At 41.0% G+C, this 17,033-nt stretch overlaps 1 protein-coding gene across 1 annotated transcript in view; it reads left to right on the top strand.

Moving 5' to 3' along the window:
• The window catches only part of LOC126198519 (fibrillin-2-like), a 732,236-nt gene that overhangs the window by 409,768 nt on the left and 305,435 nt on the right, over positions 1-17,033 (top strand). Inside the window, exons 13-16 of the mRNA XM_049934905.1 lie at positions 7,158-7,406; positions 7,551-7,670; positions 7,847-8,062; positions 14,377-14,576. Of these exons, the coding sequence (XP_049790862.1) occupies positions 7,158-7,406; positions 7,551-7,670; positions 7,847-8,062; positions 14,377-14,576 (785 nt within the window). The remainder of the gene's footprint in view (positions 1-7,157; positions 7,407-7,550; positions 7,671-7,846; positions 8,063-14,376; positions 14,577-17,033) is intronic.

Here is a 17,033-nt window from a genome sequence, read left to right as displayed (position 1 = left end):
CAGGCCGGTTTCACCATGTTCATGTCGACCTCGTAGGCCCTTTGCCCCCCTTCGAGGGTTTCCGTTACTTGTTTACAGCTATTGACAGGATGACTCGGTGGGCTGAGGCTGTGCTTATTCCGAACATTACCTCCGAGACAGTAAGTCGAGCATTCTTAGATTCGTGGATCTCTAGATTTGGCTCTCCTGTTTACCTCACCACTGACCAGGGGCGACAATTCGAGTCTTCAGTTTTCTCTGACTTATGTAAAATGTGTGGTATTGTCAAAATTCATACTTCTGCATACCACCCCTAAAGCAATGGGCTTGTCGAGCGATGGCATCGCACCTTAAAGTCTGCCCTGCGTTGCCACGACTCACTATGGACAGAGGCACTGCCCTTCATGCTCCTTGGCCTTTGTGCGACTTTCAAGGAAGACCTCAAGGGTTCCGTAGCCGAGTTTGTGTATGGCCAACCTCTGGTTTTGCCTGGAGAAGTAGTCACTCCGACCCCACTTCCACGGCCCTCTGAACTCCCTTCACTTCTCGAGCGGGTGCGCTTGCACTGCAGCAAAATTCAGCCGCCACCTCTGGCTGCTCATACACCTCCGCGCGTGGACGTACCGCGCACGCTAGACTCTTGTGAGTACGTGTTTCTCAGAGATGACTCAGTCAAAGCCCCGCTTCAGTAGCCCTACACAGGTCCTTACAAGGTCATCAAACGCTCTGAGAATAACATGGATCTCCTCATAAAAGACTCTGTAACCACGGTCTCACTCAACCGAGTGAAACCAGCTTTCATTGAGCCTCAGGTGAACCTCCCTGATTCTGCCCCAATTTCTCCCACTCCTGCTTCGAGCGGCCATCCATCTTCCCACACCATGCATTTGGGTATTGATTCTCCACAGCGTGCTTCTCTGCCGAGCACTGCTCCTTCTCCGCGTTCATCTAATTCGAGTGGCCAATCTTTTCGGGGCTTCACTCCTCACAGCCCTTGCAGTCGAACTGCCAACCACTCGGATTCTATCATTGTGTTACCATCTTCGTGTGACAGCTCTTTGTCACGCCGTTCAATCCACGCTGGCTCCTCGTTGCCTTCTGTCACGCTCCCTCGTCTGTCAGCTGATCGCCCGAAGTTGTCTCCTGCGCAGTCCAGCGCACCTGCCACCCCCCTCTTAGCAGATGCTTCCCCCTGCCATGGCTTTCCCACACCTCCCTGCCTCCCTACCATTGCTCGTACAGGTGCCATCCAAGAATTCACAACACATGTGCACCCTGATGACATACATAAATAATCTGTTGTCGTAGATGGCGATACGGTGTGTGTGGTACTCGCGTGTGACAATACTGAGGGAGGAAGTGCAGAATCTCGTATGGTGCGCCACTTTAAATTGAGCAGAAGTGCTGCGTGTGGCAATTAGCGTGCCTTTGTTAGGCCTTCTGGCAAGGTGATTCTCCGTCTGCCGGCTGACGAAGTGCTACACCTCCACTCCAGGACAGGACGTCGTCTGCAGCCACCGGCGTCACTTGCTGACTTCACCGTCGACGTACCGGGTTTCACCCCCCGATCTCCTACCTGTCAACTGCTTCCAACTGACGCCGAAGAACTGTGCGTTACCTTCCTAACTTCTCACCCCCCCCCCCCCAACCCATTCACAGGGACGTACTCCATACTGGGCGGAGGGGGGGCTATGTGGCGTAGAGCGCCATAAATATCGATATTTGTTCTGTGCGCAAGTGTGCTATCTTTGAGGAGAGGGCTTTGGGGCAGGATGTTGGATACTAACGGCGGTTAGCCTCTGGACTTGTATCGGTGTAAAGCTAAGTGAGAATAAATCTGTATATGAGAGAATTCTAGTTGTTTACCTACAACTATACCATATTCCCTTACTAGTATTATTACAAATTATCAGTTTGATGATACAAGGAAATTTTGCCTAGATCTAGGGATATCAGATCACTCAGCTTTGGTTATAGAGCTCCCCAAAACAGCAAAACTAAAATCTGAATCTTACGTAAGAAGGAATTTTAGCGAAGAAAATTTAGAGTTGTTTTGTGATAAGTGTTTAAGCCGGCCTTTAGGCCACTGTGATTCAGGCAACAAAAATTTTGATAAATTTCTAAATTGGTCTTTGGTTGTATTCAATGAAACATTTCCCTCAAAATATTATGAAAAGAGAGTCACGAATAAACGAAATTGGATTACACCAGGTGTAAAAATTTCAAGTGCCAGAAAAAGACAGCTGCACAATGAGCTCAAAGTAAATAGAAACCCTGATTTTGTAACTTATGTTAAGCGCTATAAGACTATATTCAAAAAAGTGATACTGGCAGAAAAAAACTGGCAAATAGTATATTCATAAACAAACAAAGAAATAAAACACAGGCAGCCTGGTCTGTTGTGAAATCAAGAGTTGGGAGTCAATGTTAAAAGTCAAGAAATTTCTCAGATTAGGTTTCAGGGTGATATTACTGTAAATTATGTTCAAATTTCAAACTGCTTCAATGATCTCTTTGTCAATATAGCAAAATCTGATGTAGACATGACAGCTCATCAGGACAATATGATTTTCAGGCATAGGGATGACATACAAAACATTTGTTTTAAAAAAATTCAGAAAAATCACTCAGAAAGACATGGAAGACACAATATTATCATTAAAAAACAAAAATTAAGCTGGATAGGATGGAATACCTACCATGGTAATCAAGGCAGTACGCCATATTATTTCATACCCACTGACTATTATTGTAAACCAGTCCTTTGAACATGGGTCTTTCCAGATGTCCTAAAATATGCTGAGATTAAGCCATTATTTAAAAAGGGATCACCAGAAGATATGCGAAACTACTGCATCACTAGACTAGGGTACAAAAGTCTCATGAATATTTTAAGATCTAACAAAAGCCTTTGACTATGGTGAACCACTCATTATTACTTCACAAACTGAAGAGCTATGGGTTCGAAGATACTGCATTACAGTGATTCAACTCTTATCTGACAGAAAGGAAAGAAAGAGTTATTTTAACATCAAATTCAGTTAACTACCACTCCATATGGAAAACAATTTCCCAAGGAGTTCCACAGGGTTCAGTACTGGGTCCTTACCTGTTCTTATTGTATACAAATGATTTACCATTAAATATTGATGCTCATTCAGTCTTATCGCAGATGACACCTCAGTCCTGATAGAAAATGATACAATAGAAAAGATTCCAGATAGTATAGAAAATATTTTGGAGAGACTGGAATCCTGCTTCCATAAAAATGGACTAAAGCTCAATGTCACTAAGACTCAGATAATGCAATTTGGCTCTAAATTGCCAGCAATATGTCCTGTACAAATAGCCCACAATAATCAACTGATGACAGAAGTGAGCCATGTGAAATTCTTGGGCCTAAACCTTGATAAAAGTTTCAACTGGAAGACACATATAGACTTCCTGGCAAATAAATTACTTTCCATGGCTTTTGCAGTGTTTATTTTATCTGGTGCCACTCATATGGACACAAGAAAGATAGTCTACCACAGTTATTTAGAATCTGTTATTCGGTATGACATAATTTTCTGGGGAAACTCTAGAAGCAGTACAAGGCTACTAATTCTTCAGAAGAAAATCTTTAGAAACGTGTGCTGCCCACAAAAATGAGTCATGGCACCCATTGTTCAAGAAATTAAAAATACTAACAATTACCTCATTGTACATCGTTGAAATTTTGATTTTTGTGTATAATAATAGTTTCTCTACATGCTTCTGTCCTGTGCTAAAAATTCCACTACTGTATTTTTATAGCTTACTCAATATATATGAAGGTTGGAACTTTAATAGTGGCAACTATTTATTTACGTCTCATACAAAATAGATACGTGTTTCAAAGTTTTACTGACCTTCAAAGTAGTCACCAGATTGTGTATAACCCACTGCCAGCAATGTGGAAGTCGTAGGATGCTCTTAGCGGTGCCAGTTGTGTTGACAGTTCGACCGATGTGGTCTGTTGCCCGACGAATTTGTAGCAGTTATGAAGCGAATGCCGTGAAGCATTTCCTTCAGTTTATAAATCGAGTTGAACTCACAAGGGCTTAAGTCAGGGGAGTGCAGTAGATGGTATAGGGCTGAGCAGCCCCATCAGTTAAACAAATCAGTAACAGCTTGCACTGTACATGCTTGAGTATTGTTCTGCAAAATGATGGTCAGGTCTTGCAGAAAGTGTCATCACTTCTGTCTCTAAGCTGGTTGTAGGTTGTGATCCAAAAATGAACAGCATAGAGACAGAAGTGATGTCACTTTCTGCAGGACTTGACCATCATTTTTCAGGACAGTGTTCAAGCATGTACAGTGCAAGATGTTACTGATTTTTTTGACTGATGGAGCTGCTAAGTGCTATACCACCTACTGCACTCCCCTGACTTAAGCCCTCGTGAGTTCAACTCAATTTCTAAACTGAAGGAAGCACTTCACAACATTCATTTCAGAAGTACTACAAATTTTCATCTACAGCGCTTTTTCTGTGAGACATATTTAAATATGTCTGCTTGTGTCTGTATATGTTTGGATGGATATGTGTGTGTGTGCGAGTGTATACCCGTCCTTTTTTCCCCCTAAGGTAAGTCTTTCCACTCCCGGGATTGGAATGACTCCTTACCCTCTCCCTTAAAACCCACATCCTTTCGTCTTTCCCTCTCCTTCCCGCTTTCCTGATGAGGTAACAGTTTGTTGTGAAAGCTTGAATTTTGTGTGTATGTTTGTGTTTGTTTTTGTGTCTATCGACCTGCCAGCGCTTTCGTTTGGTAAGTCACATCATCTTTGTTTTTAGATATATCTTGTCATACTGTGTTTACAATGCCCTTTGTCTTCCTATGTAGTTTGAAATTGCTCATTGCACTGTCCCAGTTTATAATTGAAAGCACTTGAAAGGTATTTTTGTGCACAAAATTTGTTACCGGTACATTCTTTGTTTACATGATTTTGAATTTCTTGCAATGTAACTTTCTTGGAATGTAACTTTTTTTGGAATATAGCTTTTGACCCCTTTTCAGTAATGGACGAGATGTTATGTAGAACTTGTAGTGAGTTCAATTCATTTGTTCTTACTCAAAGACTCGAGATGTCCATTTTCACCGTACTGTTTATAAATTGTAAGGTTGGCACGTGTTCATTCAACTTTGTGATTTAATCCTCATAATTTTTTCACACTTAAATTTTAATGACAGAGGTAACATTTTTACCTGGAGAAATATGATGAACTTTTGTTCTGGATTCCATCTACTTTTTTGCTGTCATGGCCTACTTAAAGCAAATGGTCCACAAGTCGTCTGGCGGAAAGGTGCCATGCAAACAGCTCACCACTAAGAATTGCGAAAGAGCACCAACGTCATTTATACACAAGCTGCCCTGCCAACACCTGTGTTAGCTGACGTCAGACAAATAACATAAATTACACTCCTGGAAATGGAAAAAAGAACACATTGACACCGGTGTGTCAGACCCACCATACTTGCTCCGGACACTGCGAGAGGGCTGTACAAGCAATGATCACACGCACGGCACAGCGGACACACCAGGAACTGCGCTGTTGGCCGTCGAATGGCGCTAGCTGCGCAGCATTTGTGCACCGCCGCCGTCAGTGTCAGCCAGTTTGCCATGGCATACGGAGCTCCATCGCAGTCTTTAACACTGGTAGCATGCCGCGACAGCGTGGACGTGAACCGTATGTGCAGTTGACGGACTTTGAGCGAGGGCGTATAGTGGGCATGCGGGAGGCCGGGTGGACGTACCGCCGAATTGCTCAACACGTGGGGCGTGAGGTCTCCACAGTACATCGATGTTGTCGCCAGTGGTCGGCGGAAGGTGCACGTGCCCGTCGACCTGGGACCGGACCGCAGCGACGCACGGATGCACGCCAAGACCGTAGGATACTACGCAGTGCCGTAGGGGACCGCACCGCCACTTCCCAGCAAATTAGGGACACTGTTGCTCCTGGGGTATCGGCTAGGACCATTCGCAACCGTCTCCATGAAGCTGGGCTACGGTCCCGCACACCGTTAGGCCGTCTTCCGCTCACGCCCCAACATCGTGCAGCTCGCCTCCAGTGGTGTCGCGACAGGCGTGAATGGAGGGACGAATGGAGACGTGTCGTCTTCAGCGATGAGAGTCGCTTCTGCCTTGGTGCCAATGATGGTCGTATGCGTGTTTGGCGCCGTGCAGGTGAGCGCCACAATCAGGACTGCATATGACCGAGGCACACAGGGCTAACACCCGGCATCATGGTGTGGGGAGCGATCTCCTACACTGGCCGTACACCACTGGTGATCGTCGAGGGGACACTGAATAGTGCACGGTACATCCAAACCGTCATCGAACCCATCGTTCTACCATTCCTAGACCGGCAAGGGAACTTGCTGTTCCAACAGGACAATGCACGTCCGCATGTATCCTGTGCCACCCAACGTGCTCTAGAAGGTGTAAGTCAACTACCCTGGCCAGCAAGATCTCCGGAACTGTCCCCCATTGAGCATGTTTGGGACTGGATGAAGCGTCGTCTCACGCGGTCTGCACGTCCAGCACGAACGCTGGTCCAACTGAGGCGCCAGGTGGAAATGGCATGGCAAGCCGTTCCACAGGACTACATCCAGCATCTCTACGATCGTCTCCATGGGAGAATAGCAGCCTGCATTGCTGCGAAAGGTGGATATACACTGTACTAGTGCCGACATTGTGCATGCTCTGTTGCCTGTGTCTATGTGCTTGTGGTTCTGTCAGTGTGATCATGTGATGTATCTGACTCCAGGAATGTGTCAATAAAGTTTCCCCTTCCTGGGACAATGAATTCACGGTGTTCTTATTTCAATTTCCAGGAGTGTAGTTCACTGCTATATATGCTATATATAGATACTAGAGGATATTGTCAATCGCGAGGATGCAAGATATGAGTTAAAATGAGCAAGTATTTTGTAGTCATGTTATTGTATTCAGCAAGTCATTTGTGATGGAGAATTCTAGTTTCTAAAGTTGTGTAATTTTTTGTTACTAAAGGTAACTGTTTTGTCTCTAGTACACACTGTAGTAGCATTGTAATAATTTTGTGTCACTGCCTAATATCTGACACTTGTTTGTGTTTTGTCATTTCTTGTATGTTTAAATTTTCCACAAGCCTAATATTTTTGATTCGATTTCAGACATTGATGAATGTTATGAGAATCCAAGAATTTGCTTGAATGGCCGCTGTGAAAATGTGCCTGGTTCATATCGCTGCATGTGCATGCCTGGATTTGTAACCAGTGCAGATGGTGCATACTGTGAAGATGTAAACGAGTGCACAACTGACCGAGTCTGTGACAATGGCAAATGTGTGAACACTGAAGGATCATATAGATGTGTTTGTGATCCAGGTTACCAAGTTTCCCTTGATAAGAGAGGTTGTATAGGTGAGGCTTCATTTTTTAGCTGAATTTGTATTTATTTTTGAGTGAATGTCTGCTGTATAGTCATATTTTATTTCTTGTTTTGTACTGATATACAGTAACCTTTGAATTAAAATACAGAGACAAAAATAGCTATTTATATTTCAGATATTGATGAATGTGTACACAACCCTTGCCAACATGGAACTTGCCACAACACGGTGGGCAGTTTCTATTGTGAGTGCTTACCCGGATTCAACCTTGGCCCTGACGGAAGATCGTGTTTGGGTATAACACTTTACAAATACATTCAACAAGTATTTCCAGATAATGACACCCTACCTATTGTTTTAAAATCACTGATACTTTTCGCGTCCTTACAGTGATTTCCATTATGTCATTAATCAAGCTTATTGTTGAAACAGTTACTTTGCACTAATACCTACAGTCATTGTACTTTCCAGATACGAGACGTGACCTCTGCTATTTAAATTATCATGAGGGTCAGTGCACAAATCCTGCTGCGAATCCAGTGTCTCGATCCAGCTGCTGCTGTTGCACTGTGAGAGTTGGCCAACCTCTTGGATGGGGAACTCCATGTCAGGCATGTCCTATGCCTGGCACTTTTGAGTTTGAAACGCTATGCCCTCATGGGCCAGGAATGACATATAATGGAGATGGTGAGTATTAACCCTTGTATAAATAAAATTTGAGTAATTCAAGGTTAGGATGTGAAAGTAGTGTTACATGAAGTACATTTTAGTATTACGTGATGTACATTTTCTTATGATGTGTAAACTTAGTAAGGAACAAGAACACACAAATTATTTTACCCAAAAAAGTCAAGGCTGCTCCATCAACAGAATGTCTTATTGTGTAACATTCATTCTTATTACCTCATAAATTCAGTATTCTTTTTTAAATGCCCTCATTTTGTTAACTTAAATTACAGCTTGTGTAGCCACTTTTAGCTGCAATAACAGGCAGGCCAGTGGCTTCCCATTCATTAGATCAATAACAGCACTTTTTTGTACTCCTCCAAGATTCAAACCATACTTTTTAGCCCAATAGATAAAACAAAAGATTACTTATGACAATAGTAAATAATGATTTAGCTACATAGCATTTTGGTAATAAACCAAAAATGTTACAAATTGCTCAGTAATCTAATTTATAATATTGTATAACAGTATAATAAGGGGACTTTTCAGGCGATCATGCAAACTTACAGTTGTGATTGGGAAAGTAAATATTGATTATGATCGTGGGACGAGAAACTCTCATGTGAAGCTGAGAGTGATAATTGGTGTGCACGAATGCCTCACTTAAATTACAGAATGAAAGTAATGAATTTTTGATTTTTTTTTTTTTTTTTTTTTTTTTTTTTTTTTTTTTTTTTTTTTTTGGGTGGGGGGGCTGATGAGAAGCTATTCTATGTGTGGTGGGCAACATCTCAGACAGAACAGATCTCTCGGCTATATCCTTGTCAGACCCTATGCTCCCTCTGCACAAATCTCTCTACTGTATAGTTGCTTCCCATGTGACTATCCCCACTGCAAGACTTGCCCTATGCACCATGGCTTGCCCTATGCACCCTCCTACCACCACTGATACCAGCGCTGTAACTGGCAAAACATGTACTATCATAGGGAGAACCATCTGTGAAATGACACATGCCGTATAGCAGCCATTACGTAAACACTGTTTCGTCTTTTATATCAGCGTGACTACCACCAAATCATCACTTAAGATGAGTGTGCATAGGCAGAGGGTGTATACTGGCAACACACAATATCCTTTTGCAGTGCATGTATTGCAACATGACAGTTGTGGCATCAGTGCCAGTTTCATTACAAGAGCTATATGGATTCTTCCCACAGACACCAGCTTTTCAGAACTCTGTAGATGGGAACTGGTGCTACTGCATGACCTCCATTCCACCTGGCCTTAATTTATGTTAATTTCTTCGGTCTGAGCATTTCTTCATACTAACTATTTTTTCTTCACTTTGTTTTAGTTTTCTGCATCTTTCATTTTCTGACCTGTCTATTTTTCACTGTTCCCCTCCCACCTCTCTTACCTACCATGCACTTAGCTTTTGCTCTTATCAACTCATTGCATGGTGTTGTAGCAGTCTGTCTTGCATATTAACCTGTCTTCTGCCTTTAAACTCTCAGGTTTTCACATCTCATCTGGTGCAGTCCCCAACATCAGTCTTTCCTTCTAATACCATGTGGTGAGTCTCCCCTACCTGGGGTTCTGGGTGGCTTTTCTAAACCCTACCCCTCTTATTAAACCTCTCAAGACCTTTTTCTTCACTCCTCTTCCTTCTCCTACACTCAAATTACTGTTTTATTGGAGAAGTGTCAGAAACTCAAACCATATCCAGTGAAACATGAATTCTGTATTAATTGTAACAGTGAAAAATCACAGCATGATATGTTTCAGCAAGTGAAAATACAACACTACTACTTTTATAAGGTAGTAAGTGAGCAGAAGTCACTGCTGTGAAAGATGACATAGTTAAGACATTTTTGGCCTAAAAACCAAAGTTATAAAATATGTGGAAAATAGGTTCTGGTTTCAGTTTTAACTAAGAATCCATACAGCAAGTGCACAAGAGAGCAAAAAGAACCTGTTATCGGGCTATTACTATACAAGACGACAAATTGTCTTAATTTATTGTCAGATTCCTTCAATGATGATGAAACTACCATGCTGTGTTAATATTTTTGTAATGTGCACTTATAATACTGTTTAATATAGAGTACAACTCCAACCAAACAGATTGGGCTATTAGTGGAAACATTATCATCATTGTTGTTGTTGTTGTGGCCTTCAGTCCTGAGACTGGTTTGATGCAGCTCTCCATGCTACTCTATCCTGTGCAAGCTTCTTCATCTCCCAGTACCTACTGCAACCTACATCCTTCTCAATCTGCTTAGTGTATTCATCTCTTGGTCTCCCTCTACGATTTTTACCCTCCACGCTGCCCTCCAATTCTAAATTTGTGATCCCTTGATGCTTCAAAACATGTCCTACCAACCGATCCCTTCTTCTAGTCAAGTTGTGCCACAAACTTCTCTTCTCCACAATCCTATTCAATACCTCCTCATTAGTTACATGATCTACCCACCTTATCTTCAGCATTCTTCTGTAGCACCACATTTCGAAAGCTTCTATTCTCTTCTTGTCCAAACTAGTTATCGTCCATGTTTCACTTCCATACATGGCTACACTCCATACAAATACTTTCAGAAACGAGTTCCTGACACATAAATCTATACTCGATGTTAACAACTTCAGAAACGATTTCCTTGCCATTGCCAGTCTACATTTTATATCCTCTCTACTTCGACCATCATCAGTTACTTTACTCCCTAAATAGCAAAACTCCTTTACTACTTTAAGTGTCTCATTTCCTAATCTAATCCCCTCAGCATCACCAGATTTAATCTGACTACATTCCATTATCCTCGTTGTGCTTTTGTTGACGTTCATCTTATATCAACCTTTCAAGACACTGTCCATTCCATTCAACTGCTCTTCCAAGTCCTTTGCTGTCTCTGACAGAATTACAATGTCATCGGCGAACCTCAAAGTTTTTACTTCTTCTCCATGAATTTTAATACCTACTCTGAATTTTTCTTTTGTTTCCTTTACTGCTTGCTCAATATACAGATTGAATAACATCGGGTTAGAGGCTAAAACCCTGTCTCACTTCTTTCCCGACCACTGCTTCCCTTTCATGCCCCTCGACTCTTATAACTGCCATCTGGTTTCTGTACAAATTGTAAATAGCCTTTCGCTCATTGTATTTTACCCCTGCCACCTTCAGAATTTGAAAGAGAGTATTCCAGTTAGCATTGTCAAAAGCTTTCTCTAAGTCTACAAATGCTAGAAACGTAGGTCTGTCTTTTCTTAATCTTTCTTCTAAGATAAGTCGTAAGGTTAGTATTGCCTCACGTGTTCCAACATTTCTATGGAATCCAAACTGATCTTCCCCGAGGTCCGCTTCTACCAGTTTTTCCATTCGTCAGTTAAGAATTCGCGTTAGTATTTTGCAACTGTGACTTATTAAACTGATAGTTCGGTAATTTTCACGTCTGTCAACACCTACTTTCTTTGGGATTGGAATTATTATATTCTTCTTGAAGTCTGAGGGTATTTCGCCTGTCTCATACATCTTGCTCACCAGATGGTAGAGTTTTGTCATGACTGGCTCTCCCAAGGCCATCAGTAGTTCTAATGGAATGTTGTCTACTCCCGGGGCCTTGTTTCGACTCAGGTCTTTCAGTGCTCTGTCAAACTCTTCACGCACTATCTTATCTCCCATTTCATCTTCCTCTACATCCTCTTCCATTTCCATAATATTGTCCTCAAGTACATCGCCCTTGTATAAACCCTCTATATACTCCTTCCACCTTTCTGCCTTCCCTTCTTTGCTTAGAACTGGGTAGCCATCTGAGCTCTTGATATTCATACAAGTGGTTCTCTTCTCTCCAAAGGTCTCTTTAATTTTCCTGTAGGCAGTATCTATCTTACCCCTAGTGAGACAAGCCTCTACATCCTTACATTTGTCCTCTAGCCATCCCTGCTTAGCCATTTTGCACTTCCTGTCGATCTCATTTTTGATACGTTTGTATTCTTTTTTGCCTGCTTCATTTACTGCATTTTTATATTTTCTCCTTTCATCAATTAAATTCAGTATTTCTTCTGTTACCCAAGGATTTCTATTAGCCCTTGTCGATTTACCTACTTGATTGTCTGCTGCCTTCACTACTTCATCCCTCAGAGCTACCCATTCTTCTTCTACTGTATTTCTTTCCCCCATTCCTGTCAATTGTTCCCTTATGCTCTCCCTGAAACTCTCTACAACCTCTGCTTCTTTAAGTTTATCGATGTCCCATCTCCTTAAATTCCCACCTTTTTGCAGTTTCTTCAGTTTCAATCTGCAGTTCATAACCAATAGATTGTGGTCAGAATCCGCATCTGCCTCTGGTTCCTAAATCTCTGTCTTACCATTATATAATCTATCTGATACCTTTTAGTATCTCCAGGATTCTTCCAGGTATACAACCTTCTTTTATGATTCTTGAACCAAGTGTTAGCTATGATTAAGTTATGCTCTGTGCAAAATTCTACAAGGCGGCTTCCTCTTTCATTTCTTCCCCCCAATCCGTATTCACCTACTATGTTTCCTTCTATCCCTTTTCCTACTGACGAATTCCAGTTACACATGACTATTAAATTTTCGTCTCCCTTCACTACCTGAATAATTTCTTTTATCTCGTCATACATTTCATCAATTTCTTCATCATCTGCAGAGCTAGTTGGCATATAAACTTGTACTACTGTAGTAGGCTTGGGCTTTGTGTCTATCTTGGCCACAATAATGCGTTCACTATGCTGTTTGTAGTAGTTAACCTGCACTCCTATTTTTTTATTCATTATTAAACCTACTCCTGCATTACCCCTATTTGATTTTGTATTTATAACCCTGTAATCACCCGACCAAAAGTCTTTTTCCTCCTGCCACCGAACTTCACTAATTCCCACTATATCTAACTTCAACCTATCCATTTCCCTTTTTAAATTTTCTAACCTACCTGCCCGATTAAGGGATCTGACATTCCACGCTCCGATCCATAGAACGCCTGTTTTCTTTCTCCTGATAACGACGTCCACTTGAGTAGTCCCCGCCAGGAGATCCGAATGGGGGACTATTTTACCTCCGGAATATTTTACCCAAGAGGACGCCATCATCATTTAATCATACAGTAAAGCTGCATGCGCTCGGGAAAAATTACGGCTGTAGTTTTCCCTAGCTTTCAGCCGTTCGCAATACCAGCACAGCAAGGCCGTTTTGGTTAGTGTTACAGTTGGTTAGTGTTACAGTCAATCATCCAGACTGTTGCCCCTGCAACTACTGAAAAGGCTGCTGCCCCTCTTCAGGAACCACATGTTTGTCTGGCCTCTCAACAGATACCCCTCCGTTGTGGTTGCACCTACGGTACGGCTATCTGTATTGCTGAGGCACGCAAGCCTCCCCACCAATGGCAAGGTCCATGGTTCATGGGGGGATTATCATCATATAGGAGGGAAATTAAAAGAGATATCTGTATGTCACTTCTTTTATTAAACTACTCCAAACTTTTCAAGAATTTTCGTCCTCATCTTCAAGTGGATATAAAGGTGTATGTTTGTACATTTGCTTGCTGCAACCAACTATTTGCTTTGCTTATTTCTCTTGAAACTATTCCAGAAAGCTGCTAACTGCAAGCTGGTATCAGATAAACACATTGTGTCACTGTCAACATACAAAAACATATATAGAGTAAATTAAGTATATATACAAGCAACTGAAAATATTCATAGAGGTAGTGTATTAAGGTAGTGCAATAAGCACTTAAAACAATTCACCATTATTTGTTCTCTCACTGACACTTGCCAGAAATGAAGGAAATTGCTTGTATTTATATTTTAAGTTATGAAAGATAATGATAGTGCATTTGTGGTGTTGACATTATTTTCAGTCTTGGTGTGAAAAGTTTTGTTTTGAGGGAAAAAATATATATTTATTTCATTATGCCTTTGTTTTTATTTTCTTAGATGACTGATTTATCCATATCAAAATTACCTTCATATAAGTATGCAACATTCTGGTAAACCATGCTGTATGTTGACCTGAAGATGACTGAGATAATTGACACTTATTTGTAAGAAGGAAATTTTAAAAAAAGTTAACCAATATCCCAATTGGAGATGTCTCTGTTGATGGATAATGTTGTCCTGTTATATTTTAAGTTACCTAAACTACTTCAGATTAACAATAGACTATGCGATCCAATAAAACTATGGCTGATTCCTTTATACATTTTTCGCACAGCTGATATATTACGTCATTTCTTATTAGTTTACTTTTGAAACAAATTCAAACAATAATTGTTACTTCTTGGCTGTGGGCTCTAAAGAGTTGCTTTCATTATTTCAGACATCAATGAATGCGCTCAGAATCCAGGTATCTGTGAGAATGGAGCATGTGAAAACTTGATGGGATCTCACCGGTGCATTTGTAACCCTGGATATCAAGTTGACAGTACTGGGAAAATTTGTACTGACATTAATGAATGTGAAGTGGATGATCTAGTTTGTTCAGGTGGTCAGTGCAGGAATACTCCTGGTAGCTTTCAGGTAACACTTTCATCATTCACGTTTGTTTATCTGCTTTAAAAATTACGTATGAAGTAGTACTATTAAAGTGAAAGTGAAATTGATTGTGATGCTCAATTGATAAGGAATAAACTGAAGCATTATCACATTTTTGTGCTTCTTATATTGTGTTTAAGATAAATAAGTACTCTCTTTTAGCAGAGAATTCTATGACAGTTTTACTGTTGCAGCTGAAGTTGTCTGCAGGTTCTGTCTCTCTCTCTCTCTCTCTCTCTCTCTCTCTCTCTCTCCCTGTGTGTGTGTGTGTGTGTGTGTGTGTGTGTGTGTCATGTGCACGCAACAGCAGCATGGATACACTGCATATGTCAAACAAGTCATCAACTTTACTATGTATTCAAAGATGATGTGACTTACCAAACGAAAGCGCTGGCAGGTCGATAGACACACAAACAAACACAAACATACACACAAAATTCAAGCTTTCGCAACAAACTGTTGCCTCATCAAGAAAGAGGGAAGGAGAGGGAAAGACAAAAGGATGTGGGTTTTAAGGGAGAGGGTAAGGAGTCATTCCAATCCCGGGAGCGGAAAGACTTTACCCTAGGGGGAAAAAAGGACGGGTATACACTCGCACACACACACATATCCATCCACACATATACAGACACAAGCAGACATATTTAAAGACCAATGGAAATAAAGCAAAAGTTATTAGAAATAGCCGAAATGGTTGTTCAAAAGGTGAAAGGAACTGTTTGTGAACTAGAAACGGTGGATTTTATAGCAGCGGTAGTGTTGAAAGCGGCAAAAAAAAAAAAAATTTTTTTTTGGTTATGGTTTGGAAGTGGGTTACGTATTGTTGAGTATATATAGGCGGGATAAAATTGTATAGCAGACTACAGTAAAAAGGAGAAGGTGAATACAAAGTGAAACTACTGGCAAAAGCACAAAGAGAAAATAAGACGACAGGAAAGATTTCGAAATGCAACAGTGACAATAACAAACGTAATTGTTGGGTTCAAATTAATGATATTAATTTAATAGAGGGAAACATTCCACCTGGGAAAAATATATCTAAAAACAAAGATGATGTGACTTACCAAACGAAAGCGCTGGCAGGTCGATAGGCACACAAACAAACACAAACATACACACAAAATTCAAGCTTTCGCAACAAACTGTTGCCTCATCAGGAAAGAGGGAAGGAGAGGGAAAGACGAAAGGATGTGGGTTTTAAGGGAAAGGGTAAGGAGTCATTCCAATCCCAGGAGCGGAAAGACTTACCTTAAGGGGGAAAAAGGACAGGTATACACTCGCACACACACACATATCCATCCACACATATACAGACACAAGCAGACATTTAAATATGTCTCCACACATATACAGACACAAGCAGACATTTAAATATGTGTGTGTGTGCGAGTGTATACCCGTCCTTTTTTCCCCCTAAGGTAAGTCTTTCCGCTCCCAGGATTGGAATGACTCCTTACCCTCTCCCTTAAAACCCACATCCTTTCGTCTTTCCCTCTCCTTCCCTCTTTCCTGATGAGGCAACAGTTTGTTGCGAAAGCTTGAATTTTGTGTGTATGTTTGTGTTTGTTTGTGTGTCTATCGACCTGTCAGCGCTTTTGTTTGGTAAGTCACATCATCTTTGTTTTTAGATATATTTTTCCCACGTGGAATATTTCCCTCTATTATATTACTATGTATTCACATAGACATGTTTTAAACTTTCAGTGGGCTTCCATATTTTTGGAAAGGCATATTAAATGAGAAATAAACTAAAAATAGTTCCTATCCTCCAGTTCTGAGCAAGGTTTTTGGGTGCTTTCCCTTGATTGTAAAGCAAATATTGGAACTAGACATCCCCTCCTAATTGAAACTTCTTCTGCTCCACTTCCAGCTCACCTGGTATTCAAGTAGAAAGTCGCTGACTCCTCAGTGGGTCATTACTTGAACAATACACTCTAAAAAGAGTTAATTTCACTTAGGAAAAAAGGTTATATGTGAATTATGTGTTTAAGTGTATCACCCAGCTGTATTTCATTCACAGAGTTAGTTGTATTAACAACTACATTGAAAAATTTTATTTTTTAAACATGCCATTTGTAAAGTAGGTCTGAAGGACTTTTAATATGACTTCAAAACTTGTTCTGCTGTCAGTATGACATTTTATTTCAATGAGTTTGTTGACAAAATGTTTTTGCAATCATGAAACATCTATAAGAAAAAGGATCTTGAGAACATTTCTTCTGTTGCTTGTAAGCGCAAGAATAAATTTTTGTTACAAACCGACGGAGACACCACTAAGTGGGGCACATCTGACGGTTACACAACAATTTCGTAACTGTATATTGACATGGGAGGCCTGAATTACAAATAAGCTGAGAGCTCATTTCATCAGACAATGTGAGAGCAAAGCCAAGAACAAAGATGCAGCCCTTTGACAACAGTGCTAGCAGACAAAATGCTGTA

The sequence above is a fragment of the Schistocerca nitens genome, chromosome 8 (genome assembly GCF_023898315.1).
Source record: "Schistocerca nitens isolate TAMUIC-IGC-003100 chromosome 8, iqSchNite1.1, whole genome shotgun sequence".
NCBI classification, from domain to species: Eukaryota; Metazoa; Arthropoda; class Insecta; order Orthoptera; family Acrididae; genus Schistocerca; species Schistocerca nitens.
This window is presented reverse-complemented; position numbering and strand designations above follow the sequence as displayed.